Source organism: Acipenser ruthenus, chromosome 5 (genome assembly GCF_902713425.1).
Source record: "Acipenser ruthenus chromosome 5, fAciRut3.2 maternal haplotype, whole genome shotgun sequence".
Lineage (NCBI taxonomy): Eukaryota > Metazoa > Chordata > Actinopteri > Acipenseriformes > Acipenseridae > Acipenser > Acipenser ruthenus.
In genome coordinates this window covers 6,848,019-6,875,003 of record NC_081193.1, presented here as the reverse complement: position 1 = coordinate 6,875,003, position 26,985 = coordinate 6,848,019, and the positions used below count along the sequence as shown (strand labels likewise).

At 40.4% G+C, this 26,985-nt stretch overlaps 1 protein-coding gene across 5 annotated transcripts in view; it reads right to left on the bottom strand.

Annotated features, from left to right (window-relative positions):
- Window positions 1–2,786: 2,786 nt before the first annotated feature.
- LOC117403304 (tyrosine-protein kinase fyna) overlaps window positions 2,787–26,985 on the bottom strand; it is a 69,319-nt gene continuing 45,120 nt past the window's right edge. For 3 of the 5 annotated variants that reach the window (XM_059023571.1, XM_059023572.1, XM_059023573.1), the window contains exons 3-14: window positions 23,839–24,095; window positions 22,537–22,633; window positions 16,224–16,322; window positions 14,152–14,255; window positions 13,429–13,578; window positions 10,884–11,048; window positions 10,449–10,604; window positions 9,239–9,418; window positions 7,298–7,374; window positions 6,484–6,637; window positions 6,061–6,192; window positions 2,787–4,266 (exon numbers count right to left, since the gene is read on the bottom strand). In XM_059023571.1, coding sequence (XP_058879554.1) covers window positions 4,058–4,266; window positions 6,061–6,192; window positions 6,484–6,637; window positions 7,298–7,374; window positions 9,239–9,418; window positions 10,449–10,604; window positions 10,884–11,048; window positions 13,429–13,578; window positions 14,152–14,255; window positions 16,224–16,322; window positions 22,537–22,633; window positions 23,839–24,085 — 1,770 coding nt within the window. In that variant the 5' untranslated portion in view covers window positions 24,086–24,095 and the 3' untranslated portion in view covers window positions 2,787–4,057. The remainder of the gene's footprint in view (window positions 4,267–6,060; window positions 6,193–6,483; window positions 6,638–7,297; window positions 7,375–9,238; window positions 9,419–10,448; window positions 10,605–10,883; window positions 11,049–13,428; window positions 13,579–14,151; window positions 14,256–16,223; window positions 16,323–22,536; window positions 22,634–23,838; window positions 24,096–26,985) is intronic. The other 2 variants (XM_034005362.3, XM_059023574.1) reach the window with 2 other exon arrangements.

The window sequence follows — 26,985 nt, the reverse complement described above, 5'->3', positions numbered from 1 at the left end:
ATAGGATGATTGCTGTCATTACCAATAAGTCAATATGGGAAAAAGTAAAGAGCTATCTGAAGAAAATTATTTATTGTCATAAAGATGGAGAAGGATACAAGAAGATTTACAAACATTTGCGTATCCCAATTTCAACTATTGTTTCTATTATCAAGAAGTACAAGACTCATGGTACTGTCACAACGCTCCCTCGGTCTGTAAGAAAGAAGGTTCTTTCACCAAGAACAAGTAGAAGAATTGCAAGGAAGGTTAATAACAATCCGAGATTGACTGCCAAAGATATTCAAAGTGAATTGGCTGCAAGTGGGACTGGGGTTTCCATTTTAACCATAGTATTGCATGGTGAAGGTCTCAATGGTCGCAGGACAAAGAAAAAGCCACTCCTAGAAAACGTCACAAGGACAATCGCTTACTGAAAATGGCATTCAGATGATGGATACGAGTTCTGGTCAAAGGTTTTGTGGAGTGATGAAACAAAAATCGAGTTATTTGGTCATGCTTTGTTGTTATGTTTGGAGAAGGCGTACAAAGAAAAGAACTTCATACCTACTGTCAAGCATGGAGGTGGTAATATCCTTCTATGGGGCTGTTTTTCCTCTAATGGGAAATTTAGTTCCAATACATGGTAAAATGGATTCCATAGCATGCCAAAAGATATTGGCCAATCATCTGAAACCCTCCACTATAAAACCTGGTTTAAAGCGCAACTGGACGTTCCAACACAACAACGATCCAAAGCACACATCAAAATCTATTTCAGAATGGTTAAAGAAGAATAAAATCAAGGTTCTGGAATAGCCTAGTCAAAGTCCCGATCTAAATCCGATTGAGAATCTTTGGTATGAGTTGAAGGATTACTGTGGGGAGGGGTTTTATAAAAGCAATTGCCAAAATCTTTAAACACACAAGATACACACCTGGCTTATGCACAAGAGAAGTCCTCGGAATTTAAATGAACTGGAACAATTTTGCATTGAAGAATGGTCACAAATCACTAAAGAATCATGCCAAAACAAAAACTAATTTGCTCTTAAATGGTTAAGATCTGCTTCCGCAGTGATTTGTGGATTATTGTGTCTTGTATACTAACCGCATGTCTCTAGGCACGACCACCTTTCTTGGGTCTCTTTCATAATTTACAGTATGTTCAAACAATGTTTCAGGAGTTATGCCCATGTAATATCCATCATTTTCATTCTTTAAAAAAAAAAATGGAAATGGAAATGATTTTACTCTGGTGAAAACAACTTGATAGAATTTGCAACACTCATTTAAATTGCAACTGGCAGATAAATACATTCCAGTCTGGCTGATCTAGAAAATTGTTAACCTGGGATGGAGTACATATATAATCCCAATCTGTTTGGTTAAATTTTGAATGTTTGAAGAAAAAACTAAAAACACATTGCATTCAAAACTGTTAAAGAAATTCCTTGCAGACAAACTATAAACCCCATCCTTTTTTGATTACATGCTTATGCTTGCTTGACTGTGGTTATCAAAATTGCATAGATAATAAAGTTCAGGTGGCGTTATCTAAACATTACACAAAGCATATTAATGTGGAATAATAATTCTTTGCAAGATCAGATTATGCCCTTTTGTAGTTAAAGTAAATTCTTATTGTAACACATAAATAAAAAATAAAAAAAACGATTTTGTGATAAGAAAGGCTGTAAAGTTTTAAAAGTTTAAAATGATAAAATGTAAATAAAATAAAAAAAATGTACTTCTAACATTGATTTACACAGTTAAAAACACAGGGTTAGTCCAATAAGGTCATTTACATTTGGTGAGTCTTCTGATTCACCCTGAATGTTATTGTATATGTAGATTAACTTTTTTTTGCTTTTTTTTTCATGGTTTTCAATGTCCTGCACTTTCAAGTCAGATTCATTTTAACCTAGGATACAAGGTCAACATGGCAATACGTTATTATAGCTGCTGTAATAAAAACATAGAAACCACAAAACAGCGAGTGGGATTATAGACTGGCTATAGATTATCAATAGGCAGTTTGTCAGTGATACATGTCATGCGGGGTGTGTTGGTGTGCTGCTACAGTGCTTTGTAAGGAGCCTGCAGGCTGACCCACTTTAAAATACTGACAATGCAAGACAATGGATTGTACAGTACGCAACATGAAAGGTAGCATTTTAAAAATAAAAGGAACTCGAGCTAAACTATTCCTCACCTACTTTGGCGTTCTGCTCAACTGTGAGGCATCTTCTTGCTCTATAAATCACTCAGCTGGAAGAAAAGGACTGTCAAAAAGTAGGTCTCGATTTCCCTGGCTATATATTCAGTAGTGCAATCAATTAGAGACTAGAACTCATGATTCTTATCACATCCACACCAAGTTCAATCTAAACTGCATGAGTGGTTCCGAAGATAAAACAGGGTGTGTGTATGAGCTTAAATAGCACAATGTCAGTCAATGTGCTTCATCACAAATCAGCTACTATACAAGACTATTATTGTTATTATTATCCTTCATGAAACTTTACTTTCTCCAAAGGCGTCTACTGTTAAACCCACAAATGCTGTACAGAAAGACTTGAGATGACTTTTGCATAATTAAACTGAACCATGTAAAATGTTTGTTACCTTGTTTTTAAAAGGAGTTATTGAGTTAACAAAAGTAACGTTTACAAATAAAAAGAAGGAAAAAAAAAACAAGTAAGCGAGTGATAATAAAAACAGCTAGGCATGGATAACAGGAAGTTAAGGGCATTCTGAACCATAATGTAGTAGAACTGAGGAAAACAAAACAGGAACAACTCAAGATAAGTGAATTTTGTATTTGGTTAAATATTTATAAATGTAACAAAATTTAGATCTGATAAACATGGTCAGTTGAACATAAAAAAGCCAAATGGTTTTCCAATGGATAGGTGCTGTATCTGCTGTTTTAGAAAGGTGTGCATAGTAACACAGTGATTGAAGCTTTCACAGAGAGGATCATGACTATCACTGATTGCAAGGAGCATAGCTTGTAAACACTTCTCTTTTTTATGTATAAAACTAAGTAAAGCATGAACATGACACAAGTTGGAATGATTCAAAACATTACCCTATGTACAAAGTATAATAAGACAATTAAATGCAATCATACATCTTTTAAATAGACCTCATATCAGTTCAGTACGCATCAGTACTCTTCCACCATTCCAGTTAAAATGGTGGCAATGTTACCATTCCATATGGTTTGACCTTTTTAAGGGAGAGATGTGTTGAAAACACATCATTTACACATTTGGTTGTAACAATAGAAATGTAGTTATTTTTAAAATAACATTGTTACAACGTTAGCTATACATCTATGGACTTTAGGAAGGAAATAGTCAAACAAAAAAATTAAAAGCAGTGCAATATTATTTGAGGACGTTGTCATGCTTGACACAAGCCAATAACACACTAATGCCAAAGTAAACATCTGCACGTTATTGATGGGACAATAAAAGAAAATAAACTATAAAATATAGATACTTTTTAAAACTGCAGTAAAGCGTCTCTGGACAGCAGGGATTTTTTTTTTTTAAACTGGGAATTAAGGCAACATTTACTGCGCCTTATACAGCATAATATTGCAACATTAACTTAAAAGCAAAGAGTTTACGAAAAGCCAAAGGAAGAGCAGTGGATTCTTTATACATCAAGACTTGAAGTCTAGAAAAATGTACATTAATTGTTTAAAAAAACTAAAACAACAAGACCAAAAAAAGGAAGAAGTAATCAAGCAATTACTATTTACATTGAATACAAGCATTTCATCTTTATAATCACTTCACATTCCCCATCACCTCCCAAAGAAAAGTACCCAGAACACCTCTTGGTCAAACTGTCCTTTAACCATTCTCATTTAGAGTATGAGTATTTCAGGTGTTTAAGGGCAGTGGCAATGGTTGAAATCACTGGACGCTGTACACGTGTCATATTTTGCAGGTATTGGCAATTTCCCCTTTTTTAGGCAAAAAGTCATGGCACTGGAAGCTACAAGGGATGCACCTGAAGAGCACAGCTTGTAAGCGAACAAACAAGGGGGAGGGAGAGGGCTTCAGAGGTTGTCTCCAGGCTGGTACTGGGGCTCGGTCGCTGTGAAGTAGTCTTCCAGAAAGGCTTGCAGATATTCAAAGGTGTGTCTCTCTTCAGGGTCCTTCTTCCAACACTGGACCATGAGCTCGTGGAGTGAGCTGGGGCAGTCTTGGGGACAGGGCATCCTATATCCCCGCTCCACCTGCTCCAGCACCTCGCGGTTATTCATTCCTGTGCAAACAAGAAACAGCTTGATTTGATATTGAACTGTAATGGTTACATGTAGGTAGATTCAGTGCATATAGTCAATATGAATGGGGGTGTGGGGAGGCACAACCAGTATTGAATGCAAGTGTTATCTACAGCACTAAAATACACACAAAGTGAACTAAAGTACAATTAAAAAACCCCTTAATCTGTAAAAATCGATATTCAGGTGGTCAATAGATGTGTTGTGATCCAGTAGTCCTTTATAAGCTGTGTAGAAAAGCAGAAGCATCTCTGAATTCACAAGGGGCATGATAGAGGGCTGCCTAAGAAACCGTCCTTCAACGCAGACGAATGGAAACGTTTGCAGAACACCATGACCATAATGCACAACTCAGCAGGTCATGATGCATTGGTCCTGCAGGCAAGTGAAATGTATAGGTGACAGGAAACAGGTGTGCTACAGTGGCCCCAACCACAAAAACTGGACAAGACCAGTGTGTTTCCACTGCAGCAGTGCACCGGGAACTATGTGTTGTGGGTTTTCGTCACTCTAATTTTTGTCTAGTCAGTGTACATTTTACACACAGTTATACATAATGCCAGAAGAAACCAAGTCAGGGAAACATTAGTAAGATACACAGGATATCGGTGCGGTATTGTAAATATCTGTCTCACGCCAGATGTGGTAACCCACAAACCAGAGAAGCATTCATTCTGCTGCAGGACAGTGTTCTCAGTATCACTATTTGTGGATTCAAGTATATTCTATGAAGCATTTCATGAACTGACATCATGCAGTTTATTAAATTCATTCAGTTAATACCTATCTTTGAGTTATGCAATGTGAATGGTGATGTACACACATATATATATACTATTTGATACTATTTGAAAATTGCGGTCCACAAGTGTCGTCCAACCAACCTGAACAACCTGGAGCAAATCTGCCAAGAAGAATGGGCCAAAATCACTCCGACACTGTGTGCAAAGCTGGTACATACTTACCCCAAAAGATGTTATTGCAGCGAAAGGTGGCTCTACCAAATATTAATGTGTGGGGTTGAATACTTATGCAAGCAAGATATTTCAGTTTTTTATTTTTCTTAAAAATATTTCCCAACATAAAACCAATGTCACCTTACAATAATTGATTTTGAGTTTCAGTGTTTTAAAATAAAATATCAAACAGAACGAAATTTCAATGTACCATTTGTAATTCAATAATATGAGAGAATTGGTCAGGGGTCTGAATACTTTTGCAAGGCACTGTGTATATATATATATATATATATATATATATATATATATATATATATATATATATATACACATACATACATATACACACACACACACACACACTACATAGCAGCTGTTCTATTCTAGAGGACAGAAAGATGCTCTCGCAGATAACTTTATTACAATTCGTTTCAAGCAGTGATAGACATTTTAAATTAAGATAATAATTAAAAAAAGAAAAACGTGACAATGATAGCGCTGGAGAATTAAGTAGTTTGTTCATTTTCAACTGCACTGCCATTGCGATACAAGCTGAGCCTGAACGAACATGCTATGGTGGTTTTTATATACGGTCAGTAATTACCATGTAAATAAAAATAGAAATAACTTTTCTGCTAATTCTACTTAATACTACCTCTTCATTAAAATGTTGATGTTGCTACTGACATTGTACATTAACAATCTGAGTGTGACAGACAGACAGAGGCAGCGCCTTCATTATCTATCGGCTACTTCTCTGGATACAGGGCTAATAATAGTGAACCATTATTAACAAAGATGATTTTAAAAATGTACCTGGGTAAGGTACTCGTCCTTTTGTCACTAATTCTGTAAGGAGAATTCCAAAGGACCAGACATCTGATTTGATTGTGAACTTGCCATAGAGGGCGGCCTCTGGAGCGGTCCATTTTATTGGAAACTTTGCACCTAAAAATGAACAGAGAGAACATCTCAACCATGCCATATGAAATAGGACAAGTTAATCAAAACTTATGTCATACTGTATAGGAGTTATTTCTTGATTCATGTAATGTATTATACATATTTGCTCAAAAGAGCCAACTTTGTGTCTGGAAAATAGTCAGTTTGGTACTTTTGTCATGTAATGTGAAAGTAACAAGCAAATCAAGGAGCATGTAAAAAAAAAACAAATTCCAATTCAACATTTCACTCCTGGTGTGAATGAGCAAAGAGACCTAGATGAAGTGAAGGCACTACCTTGTCGAGCAGTGTACTCATTGTCCTCTATCAGTCTTGCCAGCCCAAAATCAGCAATCTTGCACACTAAATTGTCCCCCACCAGGATATTGGCGGATCGCAGATCTCGATGGATGTAATTCATTCTCTCAATGTAAGCCATGCCAGCAGCAACCTGGAATAGGAGGAACTCATTTCATGCTTAAAAATCCACTGCCCACAGTGGAGAATCAAACCCATGGTGCCAAAGTTATGTTTTGGGTAATTTTGGCTGTTTTAGCCTACCAGTAATTTAGACAATTCATATGATCTTTATTATTTTTGTAATGTAGCACTTCTTTAAAAAGTGTTATGGCATACATATATTTTCATTTTAAAAGATGACATCTGGTACTACACTAGGTAAGGCAGTTCTCAGTTTGATTGCCTTGCCCTCTAGGAAACCTGTTGCATGTCATTGTACCTCATTACTGTCTGGGGGCAATGCATCTTTCTGGCCGCAAAGCATGCCCATCATTAGCAGCTGGTTGGTTACTGACAGGAAAGACTGTGTGGGAAGCAACTCTACTCTCCAGGTGAAAGTGAGGCCTGCTAACAGATATTTACTTAGCCGAGTATAGCACCAGATATCACACTTTTAGAATTCAATTACTGTAGTTTTTTTTTAAATACTACATATTTGATACCTATATAGTGAATAAATGTGCTTGCCACAGAACACTCAGGGGATTATATTGTTAGCTGCAATCACTTTGAAGCCACTAGAAGTATAGTGTTTCTTTTTGGAAATGTCCCAGTCTTTAATGGAAGGCTTTTCAGAAAGTTAAGAACTCACCTGTCCTGCCATGTCCACTAGGTTTGGCAACTTCAGTGCCCTCCCTTCTCCGTCTTTCAAGAAATCTAGCAAACTTCCTGAAACAAAGACGTTCACTTTGTGACTACCATACTTGAAACCAGTTAGAGTGAATGATGAACAGATATCACAACTTTGTTTTGGGATGCCATTTTATTCAATGTAATTAAAATGAGGCTTTCTCCTTGTATCTCTGTCACCTCCACCACTCATCCATAGTCTTGTTTCATTGCAATGCAAGCATGCTGTAGTTCAGGACACACCTTTAGCCCACGAGTACTTGCCTGCCTGCATTCTCTTGTTCACGGTCATTCCTGAAAACCTTTGCTCTTCCACATCCGCCCTTTCATTATTATTGCTGCCGTTTGCTTTGTATTGAGCTGAATTCTTGTACGAGGGATGGAAGATCGCAATGGTGAGGAATCAGACCAAATGAATGTACATTCCAAGTCTCATGCAACACTATCAGACTCTCACTGCAAGTCCATGTGATCTCATGCCTCAGCCAGCACTGGTCTAGTTACAGATAGCCCAAGTGCGAGCACTAGTCCAGTTTTAATGTAGTATTTAATGTCATAATAGTGATATATATACGGTTGCAATCGAATGTGCCAAAATGTCGTCCCATGTCCTCACCTATCTCCATAATTGCCTTGGTAGCTGAGGTGGAGTCACAAGTGACAACAACAGAGTCCAGCCAACACGCTTCATCGGGAATAATTTTAAAACAAGGAAGTAATGACATCTCGCCACTCTGATAAACTTTCCAATGTATCAAGCGGATACAGCTGTTGCTGCCATCTTTGCACCCTGTCTGCTTCTGTTGTTTACAGTGACTTACAATGAGCACCAATATGCTTGTTTAGAAGCTTCCTGTTTTGTGACTGGGTGCTACTCATGAGTCACACTCACGAACAGAACTTCAGATTCACAGAGTGCCAATTGAGGTCTAGTTAGAAACCTCAGATCTGTGCATTAAGAATCCGATTTGCAGTTTCTGCTTGGGAGAGAGCCCGAGGACTGAATGGTCAGGATTCCAGCTCCCATAGTGTAATACTGTTCTGTTACACATTACATTTCTCCATGGGGAATTCAGAATCATTTTCCCATCCTGTGTACTTTATCAAACAGACCACGCCTTGTTGTGGTGAGAAGGAATATTTTTATCTGTGCTGCTGTCGTGTAGGGCAGCTCTGTGTCTCACAGCGTCACATAGCCTCTGGCAAGAGTGGAATATATAATAATCTCATATTGCAAAGCCCTGCCACGCCTGGTGTGAAGAAGCCTTAATGATCTAAAAGCATAATTAACTTACCCAAGCCTGCAAAATGCATTCTGCTTCATCTAACTGATGTTCTCGTCGCAGTGATGATTGAGGCATCTAACCATTCAAGTACAGCCAGTTCTGTATGTGCATTGGGTTGTGCCATAAAGCAATGCAATGCAAACGTATTGTGATCTTTTCATAATACAGTAATTGCTTGGTATAAGTCTCTCTCTCTCTTTTTTGTACAATATGTTTACTATATTAAGATGCAGGTGGCTTTAAAGGTTATATACACTTAGCAAGGGCAGCATTTGGTGTAATCCCATTTAAAATGACTACACTAAACTCTTAAGTGATTTTTTGTCCACATGCCTGACAGAATTTCTAAACATTGCCAACTGGAATAACAGCCCATATTCAAATGTTATCAGGCCAGATATTCAGAGCCACTGCTTTTTTATTTCTGTATTATTTCTTGTCAGGTGTAATACAAATGCATACAAGTATACTAACAATGCAGTTTGCTTTTTGTGGTTCATTTTTATAAATGTTACCCTTGTTTTTCCATCCTATTAACCAGGGCACTGCAATAATGAATGAGCACAGGACTATTGAGGATCAGTGACGTCTCACTGTGTCCCCCGGCGCACACTGACCTTTGCACATGTACTCGGTGACGATGTAGATGGGCTCCTCGGACACCACGGCGTAGAGCTGAACCAGCTTGTCGTGCCGCAGCTTCTTCATGATCTGAGCCTCTTCCAGGAAGGACTCTGGAGACATGGTGCCAGGCTTCAGGGTCTTCACAGCCACTTTAGTGGTGCCATTCCAGGTGCCTGTCATTGTGTAAAACACAGCAATCAGCAACCCAGGACAGCCTCGAGTCTCCACCCAGCACCGTTAAACACTCAGTACTGTTGAATTTAGACATACTACAAGAAACTCAATAAATCAAAACCTCTTCGAAGAGGTTGAAAAAGACTTAGAAATGTCTGTCTTTGGATTTACTACATTTCTTTTAGTATTTCTAGACTGTACTTCAACATAAATTGAACCAAGATAAGCAATGAACTTGAGGCCTGTCCATTTATCCTTACAGGTATGGCTATAATAGATATTATTTTTAGTAGTAATAGTAGCAGTAGTATTCATATTTAAAGTGACATTTCAACTAAACTGATACCATAACTTGTGTTTGTAATGGTTCTTGCTCAAGTACTCTATAGGTTATATTTAAAACATGAGTTTCCATCATAAGGTTTGTATGCATTTCCAGTTTAAAAAGAAGCAACAGTTAAAAAGAGTTTCCTGAGTAAACTCTTTTTAACTGTTGCTTTTTGTTTTTTTTGCAACCCCCTCAGTTATTAAATGGACACACCCATAGTTCATGCTTACTGAGCACTGGATCCATTAAAGGATTTAGCACTAAATGCTAACAATGTTAGTTCCTGAAACTACACCTGTGAGGTGCTGTCCGGATACGGAGACAGGGCAGTGACATCTCTATTGAGGTTGTATTGTCACAGACATTCTAGGAATGTTGATGTCCAAATTATTCTTTATTGTATATCTGCAACAGAGAGTATTCAGCTACTGTATAACCAGTTTGACACTGCAGTCATACCTCCTTTCAAAACACACACATCTATATGTATATATTATGCACTTTCTTCCAGGTTCGCCACTCTGTTTTTTTGCATTTTCACAGTGAGTGCGAGTGTGAGTGTGAGTGATTACCTGCAGGCATTACCTGTGTGTAAGTAATCATTTCTGCAGTTCACATAACCTGCACACATTCAGGTCAGGTCACAGTGATGGTTGTATCAAATTGAAGTACACCTCTATAAACAACGGAATTTGTCTTACCATACCACACATCAGCAAAACATCCCGCCCCCAGTTTCTTTTCCAAAGGAAGTGATTCTCTTGCAACTTCCCATGCATCTTTAGTCAGTCCAACCGTTTGTGGTGTATTATTCAGGCACACAGTGTTTAAATTAAAGCACAAACCATCAGCTTTGTCTATAAAGAATGAAGGTAAGGCAAAAAAGGATTTATGATCAATAAATTAAACATGCGCAGAGGAAGATGGAAGGTGAATCACCTGAAACGCACGCTGACTATAGTATTTCTCTTTAGTTCATATCGATTTAAAATATGAAAATTGGTATGACCCCTCCAATCAGTGATGACTGGCGTTAATCTTTACGCAGTCACTTGTGTTTATAGCTTAGTGTCTCTCGAGCCCCACCTTCCATCTTGCCTCTGATATTAGTGTATTGTAGTGTTTCATCTCCATACCCATCCAAACTTCCCCAAACTGCCCATTCCCGAGCCTCTGTATCAACTGCAGGGACTCCCGAGGGATCTCCCACACGTCTTTGGTTTTGACAGACAGGTCAGCCAGCCTCGGCATCCCTTTATGGCAGGGCACCACTAAGCGACAGCACAGACCTGCGGCTCGCACTGAGAGTGGACACAAGCACATAGAAGCGGAGAGCGCTTTATAGAGAGACACAGAAAACATACAGCAAACAGCTAGAGCAAAAGTCAGCATTGGACAATTTGGACGACACATCGTTTAACAGAGAAAATGACAATTACTGGCAGTTCCTAAACCAGAAGAGAATCAAAATAAATAAACGTTGTTCCAGCTTTATATAATATCAAACTGGAAGGAGCAGAAATGACTTTCAGCCAAGATGGATTTGAATAGTGAAGGCAGAATTTGACCAAGTAAGCATTTACGGTAAGCAAACAGTAATCTTATGATAATTAGGCTGCATCATAAAATAGAATGCCATGAAGACATGCTGTCATCCATCCATCACCAACATTAGAAGCCTGTGACATTTAACGACATTGCAGGATCCTTTGTCAAGTATGAAATCTCGAATGACTCCAACCATTTTTTGCTCCGCATTAGGTTTTTTTCCAAGCTGAGTTTTATCAGTTATCAAAATGGTCTTTTAAAAATGCCACACCACAATAACCTTGGCCGTAGATGACAGCACAGCATGGGATTATAGTTCTGAAGAACTGAGCACAAAGACTGTTGAGGAGGCCACACTGAACACAATTGGCATCAGCAGGATGCCATTCTAGTTACTGTGAAAATTAAACAAAGAATTCAAATTGTGATTGCAGGTGGCGATGAAATGTATCTTTCCTGTAGAAATACATTTAAATGTTATCATTACATTACCTTGACAATCATTATTATGCTTGTAACACATACAAGTAGTACTGTAGTCATTTAAAAGCACAGACACAAGCACGGATTACACTGGATGCAGTTATTTTAGTTCTGTGAAGTCCCTCCATATTTCTTGGCTGGATATCTTTTGAGCTGGTTGTAGCTGGGTTAAATGTGTCGTACAAGCATCGATGTTATGACTTATCTGCACTTAAATAGATCAATATTCAAAATGGGCAAAGCAAGAAGCCATTACTGCAATTGCACATGGATTACAAATTGGATTTTATTGAACTAGTTTCACATATATTTTTATATCGCACCCAGTGCAGTGAAAAACATGACCATATCTCCTTTTGCTATATTAACAACATTGCACCATCACCTTTAATCAATTATGCACTGGCAACCATGACTAGAGTCAATCATTAGCTCCGAGAAACTTGCATCAGAAAATGACTGTAATTTTGGATTCTTAACAATGGTGTAAACGTTTCTTAAAAACAACCTTGAGTTTATATTTTATTTATAAATACTCTTAAAGTTACATGCGTCTGGGCTGAACATGCAAGGCATTAACCACTTCAGTATTGAAAGACTTACCAGGTACGTAGGGGAGGGAGTACTTCAGTCGAAAACACTGTTGTAATATAGGCTGGCCACCAGGTGGCACCTCTGATAAAATAACACTCTAAACTGTACCTCAGTGCATGCAAGCAATCTTATTTCAAATTTTGAAATACAGTATATTGTTAGTGTTTTGAATTAAACCAATACTCCAGTTCCATCTGTCGGTGCAGGAAGTGATTTTTAATTTGTATTTAATTTATTTGAAAAAAAAAAAACAAAACCTAATTTTACTGTATACTCAATGGCCTTACTGATATTTACCATTTGTCTTAATTTCATTGGTGCCCTTGAGACAAGTATGTCAGATTTAGATTTTCTAAATGAATACAAAAAGCCGATCCTTCCATTTTCAGATCATGTTTAGATCTCCCTAATTACTATTCCATTAGCATTAATAAGATCAGATTTAACGTCATTATTGGCACAACTTTAACAAATGTTGATCGCATTTGTAATGCTGAAATCTCCATGGCCAATTAAGGATTAACCCTTATTTAAATATTTTAAGCCATTACAAAATACACTGTTTTATTAACTGAGTTTAACTGTTGTAAGAAGTCAGAAATAATTTTTTTATGCCAAATGCCTTTCTGTTTGTACAATACTGCAACCCTAACAGTATTAAATAATAATAATAATAATAATAATAATAATAATAATAATAAGTAACTTCCATTAAGTGATTGCTTTATTGTCACATTAGCTTATTATTCGTGATGCTTTAAATGGCTCATGTTGTTGGATATCATACAAGATTTGAATCCTATAATTTCTGATTAAAGGCCTGTTCACTAGAGGTTTGTACTCTAAACCCAGCAAAGAGGATTGAAAAATCAAGTCAGCTGTAGGTATGCTACTGAAAATACCACTCCTGACAATGCCACTTTAAAACGGTGTCATTAAAGACTACGTACACAAGATGTTGATGTCAAAGAATGATGGAAGTGTCTCAAGAAATAGAGATACAGATTGTAAAGTCCGATAGCGTTGATCCTGTTCATTTCAGTGACTCAGACCTACCTGAATAGTGATGTACCAGCTGCTGAAGTGTTTCAAACTGGGCTCGGGTTGTGATGTAATACCCACCACTGTCTAACTTCCGAATTTTATAATGTTTAACATGATCTCCTTTAATGTCATCCCAGTCACGTATGGAGAGGGAAAAGGCACCTGAACTCGGACAAAAAAAAAAAAAAAACACAACATTTAAAATGCATCCGACCAGCAAATCTATAGATTCCAATGGATTTAGAACATCATTGCTTCTACATCGTCCTCTTTATCTGTCAACCGCAATAGTCAGTGATACTGTCTATTCAATTAATGTAAACGTTGACTGATCTAAAAACCACTGTCCTCATAGGCTAAGTTCAGAAATGTGAATGGTCTCACATTTAGCAGTTTTAAATCTGCCATGATTTAGATCAGTTAAAGAGACCTCAGTTAAAGCCACTAAATGATGGACACTTGGTAAGTGGTTGCTGGTTAATTGCTCTGTACATGAGTAAATGCAGAGTGTGGTGTTAATGTGATTCTCTCAGGCATGTGTTTTGATCACAGCCCCTCCTACACGTTTCATAAAGCCTGCTTGCATTTTGCACCTCCATGCATGTTTGCGCTTGATCACATGGGTATGGTCAGAGAGATTTCCTCTGCATTCGTCGCCTCTGATGTGAAGGATTGTTTGTCACAGTGAAGCTCAATTTAATGTTGTAGCAATGTGTTGTGCTGGTCTCTCATTACCTTTGGTGGTCTCACTTTCTCGGATGAGAAAGGTACCTCTGGAGTTTCCACTGGATAAGAGCTGTCTCTCGGCATCTTTACGGCCAAGTTTACCAAAGTACCACCTGTGACAGGACGAAGCACAGCACATTACAACATGACCCCTTGTTCTGCTGAAGGGTCTGTGTTCAGGAGCAGGAGTTTGGTGCTCTCATCTGGTCCTTGGTTGTGTCTTACTTTCTACCAAATTATTTATTGCAGTGGCATCCCAATAACAGCTCGACACCCTGCAGATACCTGCAATCCAAGTGCTTTCTCCAAAGTTGCAGGTTTTTTTTTTTTTAAATGTACTAAATTTATTGGTAACAAAAGAACTTCTTATGGATGGATGACACAGTGAAAATCATATGGATACCAAACCAAAAAAATATTAATGAAAAAAGTATTTGTAAAAAAAAAACAACTCTTTTGCTTTTATAATGAACATGTTTATCCTTCTATACAATTGAATAATGATGTTCATAGACATCTGCCAACTTTTTATTAACTCATTCTACTGCAGTCAGATCTGTGTACAGTACCATGCACGTTTCTTTCCAGCTTAGCTAACAGTGGGCTCTGTCTTACATTACAAAGTCACCCCAGTCTTTGGAAAATCTGACAAAAATTGCAGCTCAAGTGAGGTTTTGGATCGTACGAGGGTGCCAGCTAAGGTGGGGGCTGCAGTTCCAGCCCTTAGAAAGAGCTATTAAAAAGGCGGCACAGACTTTTCAATAGCATGAAATGCAGTTGCTTCTTTTTATGAGGAATTATTTGACACCAGTTTTACTAGTTTCTGAATGTTTTTATGTATGAGAGGATGATATTTTATTTTACTGTATAATCATGGTGAATACCTGGGTACATGCTGGTTTCTAAGAAAATGCAGTGACTCCTTTGGTTTCATACATACCGTAAGTCTATAGTATAAGCACCCCTACAGCTGAAGAGAAGTATACATGCAAGATGTTTATAAATCTGCATTACACTAGCATGGTAAATTGTATCAGTAACAATGATAAAAAGACCACATTGAAGCCTTGTAATTGGATTTGTAATAGATTTGCACTTTAAGCCCATACACATATCTTGTGTATAAGCACGCTCCCATACACACACTTGAATAAGAGCTTCTCTGTATGTAAAAACAGGGTTCTCAATAAATACTACCCAGAATATGCCATACTCAATAGTCTGTGCTAAAGAATACCCTTTGAAAGTTCACCAGAATGTTAAAATGCAAGCGTGCATAATTTGAAAAGCAGTTCTATAGATACATGCAAAACTCCAAAATGGCAAACAGAAAGACAGGTCAGATGCACTGACAGACAGCCTTGAGATAAAAAATATATTATATAACTTCTACTGAAGAAGGTCCTGAGCAATTGGATAAGCAGTTCTATAGGTACATGTACATGTACAGCTGTATTTAGGATGTCAAAATAAAACAGAGCAAACTTAAACAAGTGCAGGTAATATAGCAAAACAATAAAATAGGAATATTTTAATATATTCTTTAAAACATTTTTTTGAGATTGGGTTAAGAGATAGGCAAGCAGAACGGTCTTTACTCAACGCTCCAGGACTCACTACTAATAGTTAGCATGATGTCATGGTAGCTTCTGTAAAACAGAAGGCACGGCAGACCCAAAAGGACTAAGTCTGTTGTTTCAAAATGATCTATTTTGACAATGAGCCTTTCCACTTGCTCATGGTACACTAACCGAAAACAAGGCACAATATTGTAACATGTTGAAAACGTTCCAAATTCATGACCTAACATTCCCCACCCAGCAATCTTGGGGGAAGAAAATGTAAAACACAGCCAAATGTTCACTAAGTAGAGGCTTAGGCTGAAGAGAAGACAGCTGATTCCTTTACTTCTTTTCTCTATATAAAATATAAATTTCAGGAACATTCCTGTACTCCAATTCTCCCCCATAGGACTCATAAGCCCCCCCCCCTCCCCCCTCAAAACAACACAAAATAAAATGACATCAACGTTAATGTCACTTTTCCATTTGTAGAGATTAGCAGGGAAACATAAAACTTACTCCTCGGCTTGGATAGAGTCCACTGGAGCCACATAATTGCTGGGAATGTAGCCGGTTCCTCCTGTTGTCAAAGACCGGGCCTCCCACCAGTCCCCTTCGCTGAGAAACAGAAAGGAGCATATTGAACGACAGCGAAGTGCTACAGCAGCAAACGCAGGAGGCTAAATCCAATATGTTTCACACGATATCTACTGTTTATATACAGACACAACTAATGGTGTTAAAGAAACGCCACTGCAGTGGCCTACTGAAGCTCTCTGTGCTGGGCGCAGAATGGTGCTGTATTCATGTTTTTTTGTTTGTTTATAAAACTTGCACCCCAGATTTGAAACTGTTAGCCAAGGAGTTTTGTACCTGTCCACTTTTATTAGTACAGTTAAGACAATGTTGTTTGATGTTTAACAAGGTTTATTTTCTGGTTATGTCAAAGAAATAGTAAGAGCTGGAGTGGTTCCTGCAGTTCTATTACCAGGATGTCGGTGCCAGAACTAGCGGGTGCTGGTGGTGTTCTGAGAGATACGACTACTATGGAAACGTATCTGTTATGGGAAATGTTTGTGGTGACAGTGTTGTTTCGTCCCCATAAGCTGTAAGTGTTCTGAAGCTTCACAAGTCTTTTTACTACTACTGTCATTATGTGCTCCCGTGTCAAATGGTCTCCAGTGATACCTCCTGGAATATTATAACCAATACAACCCAGCGAACACAAATATTGAACATTAAAAAAGGTACTTCATAAGTTTCCACCATGTTGACTATTCTGGAAAAAAAAATGCTTCTGAAAAGACTATCAGGGCTGATTGTGGGGAAGAACGGTGACATTGGCGCTGTGCTGATGTTGTTGAAGCATTGCTCACTCAAGCCTGTGCATCGCTAATATTCACCCCTACCTTACTTCTCAACAACCAGATATTGATCTACGCAGAAACAATGGAACACTTATACAGCAATGTGGCAGTCTGGCTCGCAGTGGTGATGTGGATGACGTCACGGACCAGGAAGTAACTCAAACCAAACAGTGGATGGGCGGTTGAAGCTGAGTGCTGGTGCACTCAGCGTATTTAATAAACAAAACAAAAACAAAAGATTTAACAAAACACCAAACAAAAGGGCACGAGGGCCGAACGAATAAACAAACAAGTAAGTTTCGTGCTGGATACTCCAGCACGTTTTAGCAATTGTTTTCTTCCTCTCTCTCTCTCCCGTTCTCCACTCTCGAACACTCCACACCCCGAGTGCATAGTGCTGCTGGTTTATATACTCTGGCCGAGGGATTTAACTAGTTGGTAATTATCTTATTATCCCCCGGCCAGAGTCTGCACGCGTTTGGTAAGGATGCATGACTGTCAGCTAGTTAAATAATCAGTAGCTGATCAGCCATGCATCCTCACGAGGTTTTTAAATATAACAATAAAAGACGCGGCGCTTTTACCCGCGCCGCAAACAAAAATACAAATAATAATAAATAGGGGCGGGACACTCCGCCACACATGCCCCCCCTTGTGCGCAGCACACATGGCCTTTTCGGCCACCTCCCCCCTTAGTCCCCAAAGTCCCGGTTAGCAGTCCCGGCGCAGGAACAGGGGCAGCAGCGGACCAAAGGTGGCGGCCACGGTGGGATGTCCTCCTCCCACCCAAACAGCCGTAGCGTTCCAATGGCCCGCGCACCGGCCGGCTCCTCTGGCCAAAAAAATTTTGGGGGTGGTCTCCAGACCTGCCCCCCCTTCTTCATGGCCGGCCACCCTTTCTCCTGCAGCGAAATTGCTGCGGGGGAAGCTGGTCTCCTGACCTCCCCCCCCTTCTTCATGGCTGGCAGCTGCCCTTCATGGGGCTCCAGCCACAGTATTTCCTGCCGCGAAAGTGCGGCTGGGGGAGCTGGTCTCCTGACCTCCCCCCTCCTCTTCACGGCCAGCAGTTCCCCTCCGTGGGGCTCTGACCACATGATCTCCGGCCGCGAAAGTGCGGCTGGGGGAGCTGGTCTCCTGACCTTCCCCTTCCTCTTCATGGCCAGCAGTTCCCCTCCGTGGGGCTCTGACCACCCAAACTCCTGCCGCGAAAGTGCGGCTGGGGGAGCTGGTCTCCTGACCTCCCCCCTCCTCTTCACGGCCAGCAGTTCCCCTCCGTGGGGCTCTGACCACATGATCTCCGGCCGCGAAAGTGCGGCTGGGGGAGCTGGTCTCCTGACCTCCCCCCCTTTCTTCATGGCCGGCAGCTCCCCTCCGTGGGGCTCCGACCACAGTGTAGTGACCCCAGGCGAAGCAGGATCCCTGGCGACCCCAGGCGACTGCAGCGGCAGCGGACCCTCGGGAGGTGAACTCGGGAGGGGAGCCCCTGGCCATGGAGGCGGCAGCGGGAGCTCCACTTCTCCCTCGTTCTCTGTAGCTGGTGGCTCTCCAGGTGATGCGGAGCAACAGGCAGCCCCAGGCGATGCGAAGCAGGCATCCCTGGGTGGTGCGAGGCAGGGCAGGAGCAGTCCTTCCCATGACGGTGGATGTGGAACCAGCAGGTATTCACCCTCTGCTGGTGGAGGTGGGAGGGGAAAGCAGTCCTCCCACAGCGGCTGAGACGGAACCAGCAGGTATTCACCCTCTGCTGGTGGAGCTGGGAGTGGCAAGCAGTCCTCCCCCGGCGGCTGAGGCGGAACCAGCAGGTATTCATCCTCTGCTGGTGGAGGTGGGAGGGGCAAGCAGTCCTCCCACGACGGTTGAGGCAGAACCAGCAGGCATTCATCCTCTGCTGGTGGAGGTGGGAGGGGCAAGCAGTCCTCCCACGACGGTGGAGGCGGAACCAGCAGGCATTCACCCTCTGCTGGTGGAGGTGGGAGGGGCAAGCAGTCCTCCCACGGCGGTTGAGGCAGAACCAGCAGGCATTCACCCTCTGCTGGTGGAGGTGGGAGGGGCAAGCAGTCCTCCCACGACGGTGGAGGCGGAACCAGCAGGCATTCACCCTCTGCTGGTGGAGGTGGCGGAGGCAGAGGCAGCTCTTGCTGCTCTGCTCCTGGTGATGGTGGAGACAGAAGCAGCTCCTGCTGCTCTGCTCCTGGTGGTGGTGGAGACAGAGGCAGCTCCTGCTGCTCTGCTCCTGGTGGTGGTGGAGGCAGAGGCGATGGGGCGGATGCTGGCCACTCAGAGGGAGGCTGTGGCGGTGCTGGCTCCCTCTGCTGTGGCGGCTGGGCTGGTGTGTGCCGTGCTCCCTTCAGCAGCATAAATAGAGGCTGCTGGGGAACACCAGCATCCTGCCCTTCTCCCCCCCAGAAAAATTCAGGGGGTTGAGCCTGTAACTCCTCCCCTTCTGGCTCTTGGGACTGCAGCTTGGGTCCTAGGGCTGTGGAAGCCCCGACTTCCCTCTCTTCGGGCCGTGGACACACCGACTCCTCCCTTTTGGGCTGTGGACGCACCGACTCCTCCCTTTTGGGCTGTGGATGCACCGACTCCCCCCTCTTGGGCTTAGGACGTTCGGGCTCCTCCCACTCGGGCGCAGGACGTTCGGGCTCCTCCCACTCAGGCGCAGGACGTTCGGGCTCCTCCCACTCAGGCGCAGGACGTGCGGGCTTCTTTGCCTTCTTAGCACCGCCCCTCCTTCCCTTCTTCGGGACCAGCAGTTCCACCTCCTGCCATGGAGGGGGTTGGTCGGGTGCTTTGTGCCCGACCTTGCCGACGGCAAAGCACCACTCCTCCCCTTTGAGGCAGGTGAGGCAGGTTTCCTGATCCACCTGCGGCGATGGTATGGCCTTCAGGTGGATCCACTCCTCCGCAGTCTCCACCTCACCTCGATCAAAGGCCTGCACAAAGAGGGGGTCTTCATATGGGCACACCTCAGGGAGGTGCCCATACTCCAGGCAGGCGAGGCACCATGTAGCCCCTCCTTCCTTCAACTCCCTCTGATGCGCATGCCACCTCTCCATATAGGCGTCCACTTCATCCATTTTTTTTTTTTTTTTTTTTTTTTCAAACACAAAAAACACTATTTGAAAAAACGAACACGAAAAAAACTTCCTTTGCTGTTCCTGGTCCGGCTGTTGGAGGCGTTGTTTATCCCACCGCTGCCACCATATGTGGCAGTCTGGCTCGCAGTGGTGATGTGGATGACGTCACGGACCAGGAAGTAACTCAAACCAAACAGTGGATGGGCGGTTGAAGCTGAGTGCTGGTGCACTCAGCGTATTTAATAAACAAAACAAAAACAAAAGATTTAACAAAACACCAAACAAAAGGGCACGAGGGCCGAACGAATAAACAAACAAGTAAGTTTCGTGCTGGATACTCCAGCACGTTTTAGCAATTGTTTTCTTCCTCTCTCTCTCTCCCGTTCTCCACTCTCGAACACTCCACACCCCGAGTGCATAGTGCTGCTGGTTTATATACTCTGGCCGAGGGATTTAACTAGTTGGTAATTATCTTATTATCCCCCGGCCAGAGTCTGCACGCGTTTGGTAAGGATGCATGACTGTCAGCTAGTTAAATAATCAGTAGCTGATCAGCCATGCATCCTCACGAGGTTTTTAAATATAACAATAAAAGACGCGGCGCTTTTACCCGCGCCGCAAACAAAAATACAAATAATAATAAATAGGGGCGGGACACTCCGCCACAAGCAATAAGATATTAGGTACGAAACTGAATACTGTAATAGGGAGATGGTATAGAGCATCCAGTAATTCACATCACAGTGAAAGCCCCTTTGTATCTTCATTTTAATCACATTATAAAGCCATTGATTCAATAGTGTCAAGATTGTCATGTCCATTCCATTCTCTGGTTGAAGTAATTTTCAGGTATTTTTAATTCACTGTTCTTGTAATTTTCAGGTACGTTTAATTCACTGTTCTTGTAATTTTCAGGTACGTTTAATTCACTGTTCTTGTAATTTTCAGGTACGTTTAATTCACTGTTCTTGTATTTTTCAGGTACGTTTAATTCACTGTTCTTGTAATTTTTAGGTATGTTTAATTCACTGTTCTTGTAATTTTCAGGTATGTTTAATTCACTGTTCTTGTATTTTTCAGGTACGTTTAATTCACTGTTCTTGTATTTTTCAGGTACGTTTAATTCACTGTTCTTGTAATTTTTAGGTACGTTTAATTCACTGTTCTTGTAATTTTTAGGTACGTTTAATTCACTGTTCTTGTAATTTTCAGGTACGTTTAATTCACTGTTCTTGTATTTTTCAGGTACGTTTAATTCACTGTTCTTGTAATTTTCAGGTACGTTTAATTCACTGTTCTTGTAATTTTCAGGTACGTTTAATTCACTGTTCTTGTAATTTTCAGGTACGTTTAATTCACTGTTCTTGTAATTTTCAGGTACGTTTAATTCACTGTTCTTGTAATTTTCAGGTACGTTTAATTCACTGTTCTTGTAATTTTCAGGTATGTTTAATTCACTGTTCTTGTATTTTTCAGGTACGTTTAATTCACTGTTCTTGTAATTTTCAGGTACGTTTAATTCACTGTTCTTGTAATTTTCAGGTACGTTTAATTCACTGTTCTTGTAATTTTCAGGTACGTTTAATTCACTGTTCTTGTAATTTTCAGGTATTTTTAATTCACTGTTCTTGTAATTTTCAGGTACGTTTAATTCACTGTTCTTGTAATTTTCAGGTACGTTTAATTCACTGTTCTTGTAATTTTCAGGTACGTTTAATTCACTGTTCTTGTAATTTTCAGGTATGTTTAATTCACTGTTCTTGTAATTTTCAGGTACGTTTAATTCACTGTTCTTGTAATTTTCAGGTATGTTTAATTCACTGTTCTTGTAATTTTCAGGTACGTTTAATTCACTGTTCTTGTAATTTTCAGGTATGTTTAATTCACTGTTCTTCTATATATACACACCAAGGAATGAGTAATTGTGTGTATGTTTTTAGTGTTCAAACTCACATCCTTTACTAAATTATATACAATAGTTGATGTCTTCTCACTTTATTCTTAGCATGAAGATACTGCTTCCTGAAAACAAAATGGCAGCCTGTGCGCTTGATGGCACCTGGCTGCCTACCACCTCAACACACTGTATGGATTATGGTCCAGGCATTTCCTCAAAGCAGGTTTTGATCTAGCTTGAAATAATTCCTCCAGATAAGCACTGAATTAATCTTTGACTAATGTCACGGCAACTCCTGCAGGTGACCGCGTCATACAAAGATGCTAAGAATGCTGTAAGTAGACATTATGGGTATACGTTATGGAATAGTGTGGGGAAACCCACGCTAGGACAACAAGTGCTACAGCTGTTCTGTGGGTCAATAGAAGAAAGAAACAAATGAAATATCTTTTTTAAATGTAAGTATAATAACAATTTGTCCCCATACTCACGTGCTGTTCAGTATTTGAAACTTCTCTCCTTTCCTAAAGCTAAGATCCTCCTCAGTTCTGGCTTCATAGTCATAAAGTGCCACAAATAGAGTAACCCCTAAAGCAATTAAAAAGCATAGTTAGGAAAGAAGGCGTTTAATAGAAGGACTTATGGTGGAGGAACAAGTTATTCAGTTACTTAAGAAACTACAGCTTAAAACATTATCTGTGGGGTTTTATATACATCATTCATATAAACTATATATTAAAAAAAAAACATGCAATCGTGGAATACGTAGTAATACTAAAAGATGGCATTTCTGTCTTTCAATGTCTTCACTTATTTGTCTGATATTTTCACTCTGTATTTTGAGCACCTTTTTCTGGTTTCCTTTTCTGACAGAAAAAATAAGAGAAGGACAATCGTCTGCCCCTTTAAAACTGCAGCAAGCTAAGAACTTCCTGGCACAAGCACAAAGTCTCATGAGCCTTAACAAAAGGTTTTTAATGACCTGCCCTGTCAATGCAGCTGAAATGCAAACCTGAACAGCTACAGTCGAGTATTCATACTCCTAGTGAGAGGCCATCCAAGTGGCAGCCCACAGCAGTTTAGGATGGGGGGTGGGTGGATACTTAAGTCATGTAATACAAGCCCACTGATATGGAGCACAGTGCTTGCAAGAGGAGCTAAAACTTCTGCAGTACCCTAAACAAAGTAGCTCTGTGCCTGGGTGTTGAGAACCGTGTTGTGAAAATGGAAATACACCTGTCAGGCAAACCACTGTTAACTGTGTGTAAGGCCATCATGTCTAGCCAAGCATGTCAGAAGGAGTTTGCATTTTTATTATAATGGATAATTTAGTAACAATTCTGAATATGCAGTTTACATAGTGCAATATGTATTTTGTATTCAAAATAATGGATTATTTAGTGTACATGTACTTTAACGTAGTGGATGTTCTTCCAGTTTTGTTAAGTAGAGACTAGTACCTTGAAATAATTGTATTGTATTATTATATTTCATTGAGAATGAACTATTTAGGCATCTCTTTGTATTCATAAATCGCACGAGTGCTAGCCCTGGGGGGACCAAAGTGAATAGACAAAACCAAATGACTCGTAGAATGTCATCTTGCCATTCTCTTACTGTATTGTAAGAAAAAGATTGCTATTGAGAGGTCACTTCCCCTCCTTGTACCACTCATCAGTAAAACCAAAGTACAAGAATGTCTTAAAAGACTTCAGTCTGTGCTAATGCTCCAGGCTGATACCTACAGCACCAAACAGCAGCATTGTGGATCCCCCAGAGCCTGTGTACCGTACCTGTCCCGCCCCGCGAGCGCAAGGTCCCAGTGTGAGAGGAGGAGTTCACACCCCCGAAGACAGTCAGCCCCTGTGCGATGGGTGCTTGGAAATTGTTGAAGTTGGGAATTGCCGTGACGCCGAAGCTGGGGTAGTGCTGGGGTGTGGGGTCGGCGCCATAGCGATAGCCTGCGCTCGGTGTTCCACTGGTGTCCCTCTCGTCTGTTAGTTTTGCAGCTTCTTTATCCTTGCATTGCACACAGCCCATTATCTAAATTCTGCAAAGATATCAAACACTGTATTTGTTATGCCAGTAGCATACCTACCTGTATACCCATCAGTGACATTAAACATCCAAGTTTTACTTTCAAAGATATAGTCTTTAACAGATCATTCAATCAGGGATCAGTATGTCATCACAACCTACATTCATGGTATGTGGTATACCACCTTGAAACAAACTAACTTATTCACAGTTGGGTGAGGTTCTGAAGATACTACTTTTATTAGTCCAATTGATCAGAGACCAGAACTAATGCAAAACGTAGGTCTCTGGATATGTCAAAGTAACATACAAGATATTCATCCATGCCTACAATAGGGAAATAATACCATCACACTCAAGTCCTCCTGTTTTGAGATTCCACTACTGTTTCAGTGAACAACAATATTATGTATTCCAGCAGGCAAGAAGCCTGGAAAACTATGAATTTCTTTATAAAATTGTTTTGTCCTTAGTAAGACTTAAACACTATCTAAATTAGACTCTCGAATACAAATTAATATCAGGTTTAAATTGAACATAACGGCATAATTCATAAACACAACAACGCAGGATGAGAAAAAATGAACCAATCCACTGCTGCTGTTAATAGCTTAACACACACTTTGTCAGGATGAGAGTCAGGATGAGAAAGATGATGAATCAGCAGACATGCAGAGGAAGAGTGAGACAGACTGGTGGTTTGCACAAGCAACTCACTCATAAAGACCTAGAATACGATAGGTGTTTTCTTCAAACAAAAACTGTACTTTTTTTCCATTTTGAATTAATGAAACTTCTATTACTGCAGGTTCTCTTAAAGAAATAGGCTGTGTTTTATAACTCTTAAGACAGATTAATTTAATATATGGATCCTCTCCAGTATTACCTATTTAAAGTTACAGGCAATGGCCACACTACTGGATTTCTCTGTATTCAGCAGCATTGGCTTATTTTATAAGAAACTTAATACACATGCAAAAAAAACCCCAAAACACACAAGTACACATGGTTTGAAATCCACACTAGCCAAGCATCTAGTCCTGGGTTTCCAAACTACCTGGCACCTGGTCATTTTAATAATATATCTAAACCAAGGAGGTTCTGAAACCCTGGTCTCGGTGCAGGGCGAGTGCGAGACTCAACCCTGACTACAGTATTCAGAGGTAAGATTGAAATGCAGCGAATATTGGTCCCTTTTTAAATTGCACTTTGTTTAAAAGGCCAAACTGCAAATGATTTGAAACAGTTGAAATAAGATTCATGTTATGTCAAAATAAGTAGTTCGGGTGTCTTACCACTGGAGGGCACAACTGAAAGAAATGCACAGCATTGTTCCATGAAAATGTTTGATCCACAGTTAATGAAATTCTGGAATGATTAATTATACTGTACTCAAAGTCTCTGAAAGCCTGCCCATTCTTAGAGAATCACTTAATGTCTTACTGCTTGAAATTCATAGTGAAACTGTGAAATCTTCAACCAATTGCAAACGGAACTGAATTTATATTTGAATTACAACAGTATGTAAACACACTTGGGAATGCAGAAATGTTTATTACATGTTGCATATGTTCAGAAGAGCAGCTATTTCCTTCTTTCTTTTTGTTTTACCCACATAAATTCTTTAATTATTTTGTTTGAGAACCACATGAAAATGTAGATTCTCAGAAGATGCAAGTTTACAACAGCCTTTGATCCAAGATTCCTTTCCACCACACCCACTTTACAAAATCCTTTTCCGGACAACAGTAAACCACTTTCCTTTGCCAAATAAAACTGGGTGTTGGTGGCTCTGTAGGAAACACATTTGCCTCAAGGCTGCAAGGTCACAGGTTTGATTCCTGCCTGGGACAAAACCAGCACATGCTGCATTTACCAACACCCAAGCACAGAGTGAGAAGAGCTGTTAGAGGAGGCTTCAGAAGACTTTGAAATCCCTCCACAGGCAGTGACCGGGTGAGCCTCTTCACAAACAACTACTCTCCAGGCACAGAGTGAGAAACACTGTTAGAGGAGGCTTCAGAAGACTTTGAAATCCCTCCACAGGCAGCGACACTGTCCAAACATGTGCACCTTTTAAATGCCGAGTAAGAGTCTATTGCTTAAAACAATAAGGAAAAATATGGGTCTGGTGGGAGTCCCCGTTTTATTGCTGCATCCTGCTTTTCTTCAGATGTTATACTGATAATGGAAAGTTTCCTTCAGACCTAACCATGCCCATATTAGACAATAAGGTTCGACATTTACTATCTAAATAAGCCACCGTTTAAATAGTAAAAATACGCACAATCCTGGTGCTTTACTTACTTTTAAATACAACAATACACTGAAGAGACCTGCACACACTGTAAGAGATGTTGGTTGTCACAAAGTCCCCCATTTCACTGCTTAGATCTATTGACCCCAATAACCTGTTATGACCCACAGTGGTGGTCCTAGAATCTTGGGAGTCCATGGTGCCTCACCCGCCAAGCTTCTTGTTCTGCGGTCCATGGTTTTACCACAGCAGTATTACAAAGTGGCATAATGAATTCTGAAAATCACCCGAGAGTTTAACTATTATTTACTTTGAATGTCTTACAAACTAGATTTCTTTCACTCTCACCCCCCCTCAGATTAAATTATTCCTCCTTAATTAGAAACAAAAAAATTCTTATCTTAGTGGGCTTTGATGAAACTTAAATTTCTGCATTTTTTACAATTATATATATATATATATATATTACACACACACACACACACACACACACACACACACACACACACACACACACACACACACACACACACACACACACACACACACTGTATTAAACATACTATTTAAAATGTAGCAGTTGTGTGTGTGTGACATGCCTGGGGACCTTTATACAAAGGTATTGTGTAATTATTATTATTAATTT